At 48.5% G+C, this 6133-nt stretch overlaps 2 protein-coding genes across 3 annotated transcripts in view; one reads left to right on the forward strand and one right to left on the reverse strand.

The window, feature by feature from the left end:
• The window catches only part of ABHD17B (abhydrolase domain containing 17B, depalmitoylase), a 51712-nt gene extending 47753 nt beyond the window's left edge, over positions 1–3959 (reverse strand). The window contains exon 1 of the mRNA XM_004713814.2: positions 3887–3959. The gene's annotated coding sequence lies outside the window, so the exon portion shown is untranslated. The remainder of the gene's footprint in view (positions 1–3886) is intronic.
• A 739-nt stretch (positions 3960–4698) lies between these two features.
• Positions 4699–6133, forward strand: part of CUNH9orf85 (chromosome unknown C9orf85 homolog) — a 77564-nt gene continuing 76129 nt past the window's right edge. The window contains exon 1 of one of the 2 annotated variants that reach the window (XM_004713815.2): positions 4699–4847. In XM_004713815.2, the coding sequence (XP_004713872.1) occupies positions 4746–4847 (102 nt within the window). In that variant the 5' untranslated portion in view covers positions 4699–4745. The remainder of the gene's footprint in view (positions 4848–6133) is intronic. The other variant, XM_045288581.1, reaches the window with a different exon arrangement.

Here is a 6133-nt window from a genome sequence, read left to right on the forward strand (position 1 = left end):
TTCAGGGAGGTCTTATTTTCGGGGGGCTGTCATATATTGCAGTGAGAGGCAAAACTGTAAGGTCTTATTTTGGGGGATGTCTTACTTTCGGGGAAACAGGGCACTAGATTTATATGCTCGGGAGGGTGTTCTCAGAGGGCTCTTTGGTTATCATCATGAATGAGGGACGCAACAATGGTCAGGCACTCTTCCTGCATAAGCATATGCTGTCTCTTAATGTCTCACGACATTTGAATAGTGTGCAGGACATTTAATTGGTGGGCTTGACGAGGGAACACCATTACAAACAGGAGTTAACATCAAGCATTTATGGATTGTTCTAAAATAGATGAAGATTTTTCAGCATGAAACCAATGCCTACTGAGGGAAGAATGAAGACTACTCTTTTACTTTTAGTCAAACTTTACTGAAAGTAATTATTACAGAAAAGTCATTTTATCACTAACAATGGTGCTACCTTAGATATTGGAATTGCCAATTCCTTACACTTGCTCCAATTTGCCTTTGTAGCAGATGTATTCAGTGATACTGCAAGGTAGGAGTTAAGAACATTCTAGTAGTGCGTTTCAGATCTCAACATGCACACAAAACACACGAGAATCTTCTTGAACTGTGGCATAGGGTGTGAGGGTCTGCATTTCTAACAAGCCCCAGAGGATGCGACCTTTGCTAGACTGTTATTGTATTTGGTGACATGGGTCAGCTGAGTCCAAGTATTTTCATTCTGAATCACACACTATTTTATGTCTTTATTTTAATAAGCGTATTAATAATTAAACAAAAAACCACAACAATTTATTGTGAATTGGGTGAAGGTCTAAAGAGCCGATCATCAGTTTTATATTTGACAATTTATATACCTTTTGTTCCATCTCTTAAAAAGTATTACTGCTTTGCAAGATTCATTATTAAGAATTTCATTTTAGCCTAATAATGGAGAAGTTATCAAACAATTTCTCTAATAAAAGGGGTCTAGCGTCATGACCACTGCCCTAGAGGAATTCTTGCACATGCACCTAAGAAAATACACATAGCATACTGTTTAAGAACAGCTAACTGGAATCAACAGAACAGAATCAGGTATAGTCACACAATGGCGCACATATTATATAGCAGTAACCACTAATATACTAGATCTGAGTAGTTGGAAAAGCAAAAACTCAGGGCCATCAAGTCAATTCTGACTCACAGTGCCCCTATTAGACAGGGTAGAACTGCCTCTAGGTTTCCATAGCTAGAACCCTTTAGGGCAGTGGTTCTCAACTGGTGGGTCGCAACCCCTTTTGAGGGGTGGTGGTGGTGGTGTCGAACAACCCTTTCACAGGGTCGCACGATTCATAGCAGTAGCAAAATTACAGTTATGAAGTAGCAACGAAAATTGTATGGTTGGGGGTCACCACAACATGAGGAACTGTATAAAAGGGTCTCGGCACGAGGAAGGTTGAGAACCACTGCTTTAGGGTAGTAGAGAGCCTCATCTTTCCCCAGCAAAGTGGCTAGTAGTTTCAAACTGCTGACTTTGTGTTGGCAGTCCAAAATGTAACCACATGTAACCAGAGCTCCCAAATTGACAGAATCAATTCAAATCACTAACTTTTCTGGGCTCCATCAATTACATCAGCAGTAGTGAAAATGTTCCTCTCAAACCCATAATGCTGGGTTTGAGAAGCAAATGGAATCATGTACATGAGAAAGTTTTAACAGGTAGAAATTAGTTTTGAGAATTAGGATGAATCTGTCACTCTTATTTTCCTGTCTACACTGATTCTAACCGTAGTATGAGAGAAATACTGAGTTTTTATCCACTCATAAGCAAAGGCACATGAACAGACACTTACTATTTCAACAGAACTGAAATCCACAGTACCAAAACAAAACCAGATTCAAACTGCATTCAAAAGTCTTCTCAGTTAATTTATATGGGTCTCACTGCCTTTTCTAGGTGAACAGGTGCACATTTTATTAGCTCTAAATTACAAATGGAGAAACTGACTCAGATGTGTAATAACTGCTGGAGTTGTATACCAATTCGGCCACAGCACTTGAAGCATACACTAACTGCCTAGTTCTCCTGGGTTCCTTAAGCTACAAAAAGCATTTTGCCAACATGTTCAATTGTAATTCAGCTTGGCACAGGAAAATAGAAATTCGTTTTCAGGTGTCATTTCACACACAATTTCAAAATGGGTTTATTATGAAACAAGGAAACAAACCACTGCAGTAATTACAGCACCGAACACCGAGAGACAGAATTAAAACTGCAGAGGCTGCTAAAAATCTAATCCTATCTTTGCCAATTAACAGTATTAGTACTAGAGTAGGGGAAAAGAGAGGTCAAAATAGAGTTGAGGGTGTAAATTCACTTTCTACTGGATCTCAAGTAATATGTCAATTACCCTATCAAGAATTGTATTGCTCTTAGTACTTGAAACATGATTACCTCCACGGTACTGCTTTAAGTCACTACCCTACTCCAAAATAAAAACTCACCAACAAGCAATCACAGTAACTTTCAAAATACTGGCTATGACTAGAAGATATTGGGCATGCCACCCAACTGATCCCAAGTTACAAAAATATTAAGGGACTTTTTTCTTTTTGGAGAAAATTTCATCTTACTATAGATCTCCCTGCTAAGGTAAATAAATTACAAGGGCGTGACTTTCTACTTAAGAGTTTAGGTAGTTTGAACTGCTAGCACAAGATCACCAAAAATTTTGACTACTGGAAACGCAAAAAAACCCCCCAAAAAACCCAACGAATTATCTTATATGGACCAAGTATATGGCAAAAATATTACATAGTAATGTCTTTCACAAGCTAATCGCCGCAATTTAGAGGTCACCTTTTCCAGGTTCCGTTAGCCATCCTTTGCTTACCAAATCCATCACATTGATTAAAAAAATACTGTGCGTCTTCTGGTGTTGAAAATTGCACACACACACGAAACCGAGGTTAAACGGTCTCAACTACGTCTAATTTGATAGGACTTTCTCATTTTTCCCACTTACGGGGCCTTTTACACACAAAAACTCGAATTTTCCAAATCAGAAGCGAATCCTGATGAGGCCAGGTTAAGAGTTCTGCAACAGATCAGATTGAAGTTGAACCACAGACAAGGAGAGAGAGAGTCCTCGGGCAGGGGGCGAGCCGGGAACACACAAATCCACACGGAGCCCGAGTCGATCTGCAAACCCAGGCTGGCAGAGCAGAGAACAGCAGGAGACCAGCGATCGGGCTCCCGCGGATCCCTGCGATTTAGGGAGGCGACTGGGGACCTGACCCCACGTTTTCGTGCACCGGGAGCAAAGCAAAGGGAGGGAAACGAGCCCCTTCTCTGCAAGGAGCAGCCAAGACCTTCCCTAGTCCTCCTGTCCCTGCATCCCCTCCCCGTGCCCCGGCAGCCTCGCGGATCGCAGGGACCCCCTACCTCTCCTTTTCACGAAACCAGCACCGAATCCGCCCACGAATCCAGCCCCGATCGGGGACGGCTTCCTCGCCGCGCCTTTCTCCCGCGCCGAGAGGGATCCCCCCAGTCGCCAACAACAAAGACGCCTCCTGCTCCCCTCCCCCGCCCGGCCCTTCCCCCGCGCGCTGCGGCTCCGGGCCTAGCGCCCCCCTTGGCCAGCCCGGCCGCCGCCGCCGCCGCAGTGCCCCCGGCCCCCCGCGGCCACACGCACCTGCAGCGGCGGGGCCGGCGCCCGAGCGCGGGGCACAAAGGGCCCGGAGGCAAGCTCTGCGGACCCGCGGCGCTCGAGGCGGCGAGATCCGCGCTCCCGCCTGCGGGCAGCCCTGCCGCGGCCGGGGGACTGGGCTGCAGCCCCCGGCGCCTGGGCGAGGGAGGTCGGAAGGGTCGCGGGGCCCGGCTCGCGCGCAGGAATCTCACCTCGCACCGGCCCTGCTCCTCGGCCCGAGCTCGCGTTCTGCTGACTAACGGCCCCGGCGCGAGGCGCTGGAGCGGCCGCCGCCGCCGCCGCCGGCTACTCTCGGGCCTCACGTCCCGTGCGGCCGTGGTCGCAGGCGCCGCCGCCCCCTCCCTTTCTGGCACCGCAGGGAGCACCCAGATCCGGCCCGATCTTTTAATTTTTCCTCTCTTTAATCTTCCTCTTCCCGCTCCTCTCCAGGCTCCCGGCCGCGGGGCTCGCTCCCGTCACCGGAGGGCGGCTGGGAGGGTACCGAAGGGGCGAGCGGCACCCTCTCGGTGCCGGGAGTTGGTCTCTGACTGGAAGAAGGTGCCAAGGCTGACCCGGGTTCCAGCCCGCGGGAGGGCGGGGCGGAGACCAGGGCCCACCCTAGTCCGCTTTCCACCAATCACACGCCGCCTAACAGAGTCCGTCGCGTTCCAAGCGCCGGCAGAGGCCGAGCCGAGTCAGCAGGAGGCGGGGATTGCGGTAAAGAACAGCCAATAGGAGTAAAGGCTCCCCGCCCCTTCGCGTTGATGGATAGCCACGTTCCAACCAATGGGGCAATTCCCATTTCGAAGAGAGCGGGACTCGGTCGCCCGGCGTGGGAGACGGGCTGAGCCGGGGGCGGGGGGAGGGGTCGAGGCTGGACCTCGCGGAGATGGCCAGACCCTGGGAAGGGGCCTGAGAGTGTCCTTAAACCTCAGTCTGAAGTCACGTGGGATGACCTGGGGCGGGGGCAGAGAAGCCGGGAGGAGTTACTTCCGGGTCACGACAGACGCGTCACCTCAGTGGGATGTTCCACGCTCTTCCCGGCGAGAGCTGGTGCTCGTGGTTTCCGCGATGAGTTCTCAGAAAGGGAACGTGGCTCGTTCCAGGCCTCAGAGGCACCAGAATACGTTTAGCTTCAAAAATGACAAGTTTGATAAGAGTGTGCAGACCAAGGTAGGAGTTTGCCTGCTGCCCTGAATCTGACTCCAGGAAGGAATGGTTCCGTGGCGGGGGAAGTGAGAGGAGGCGGGGAGGGCGAGCGTGCACCGCAGCCCGGAGTTTTGGGCTGTAATGCAATCCTTTCTGCAGTCATGTTCTCACGCCCCTGCCTGTACCTGGATGCCTTGTCTCTCCCCACATAGGATGGTCATCACATTTGCCGAACCAGTCAACGGGAGCCCCGTCAATCATTTTAAATAGTCGCCAATGGACAGACGAGTTGTGGAACACACTCTTGGGAATCACAGATTTGCAGTAGAAAAACGAGCTGCTGTGGCGCTAGTCTCAAAATGTGTCCCGAATTTCTGCGGCCACGGTTTTTTGAAAAAAAACACAAACCTAGAGATATATTGGGAGAAGAATGATTAGGCACACACAGCCTGAACTCCTTCAGCTGCGTAGGAATGGCCATTTCTGTCTTGGAAGGTGGTTTTGAGAATCCAGTTCTTTCATTAATGTAAAGCTGCCCTGTTTTTAACTTGTTTACTTCTTTAGCTGGTTATCACAGAAAGCCTGCAAGGAGTTCACTTCACACTGCCTAAATAGGAGCACTGGTCGCCCAGTGGGTTACCACTTAGGCTGCTGACTGCGGGGTCACCTGGCTCCCCATGAGAAAGATGAGGCTGCTTACTCTGAAACCACGGGGACAGTTCTACCTGCCCTATAGGGACGCTTTGAGTCCGAATGGATGGCTCTGAGTGTTGAGTTTTATTTCATCAAAGATGTTGGGTTGTAGTTATGTATGGGTGCACCAAAGTGCTGGAGCAGGGAGCCTGGTGCTCTATCAGGTAAACCTGATAGTCACATAACAGAATTCAAGTTTATCAGGTGTGTGGCCTTGAGCAAGGTATTAAATATTTGGTTGCACGATGAATCTGGGGTTGTTGTGAGGATAAAGGAAATGATCTCCCGGTATGTGAAAGAGCTGGATCATGATAGATGTTTAACAAATGATTTTCAATATTGATTAAGAAAGCAAAATAGTTTGTTTATAGTAACCGTGTTTGCGATTTCTTTCTCTTTTCTGGATTCCTTCACTGATAATGTAAAATTTTAATGAATCCTTAACCATTACCTGAGCCCCTGTGCTGATGGGTGTATAGTGTTAAAAAGAGTTGGTTTTGCCGTCAGGAAACCTGAAGCATTCTGGACCATAGAGAGTAAGCAAGTACAACGGTTTGTAATGAAAAATTTTTGTAAAACATGGCTCTTTAAGGAAGAACAAGGAAGATTCTTTTAAA

This window comes from Echinops telfairi, unplaced genomic scaffold (assembly GCF_000313985.2).
Source record: "Echinops telfairi isolate 266 unplaced genomic scaffold, ASM31398v2 ScPeMD7_22;HRSCAF=79, whole genome shotgun sequence".
Lineage (NCBI taxonomy): Eukaryota > Metazoa > Chordata > Mammalia > Afrosoricida > Tenrecidae > Echinops > Echinops telfairi.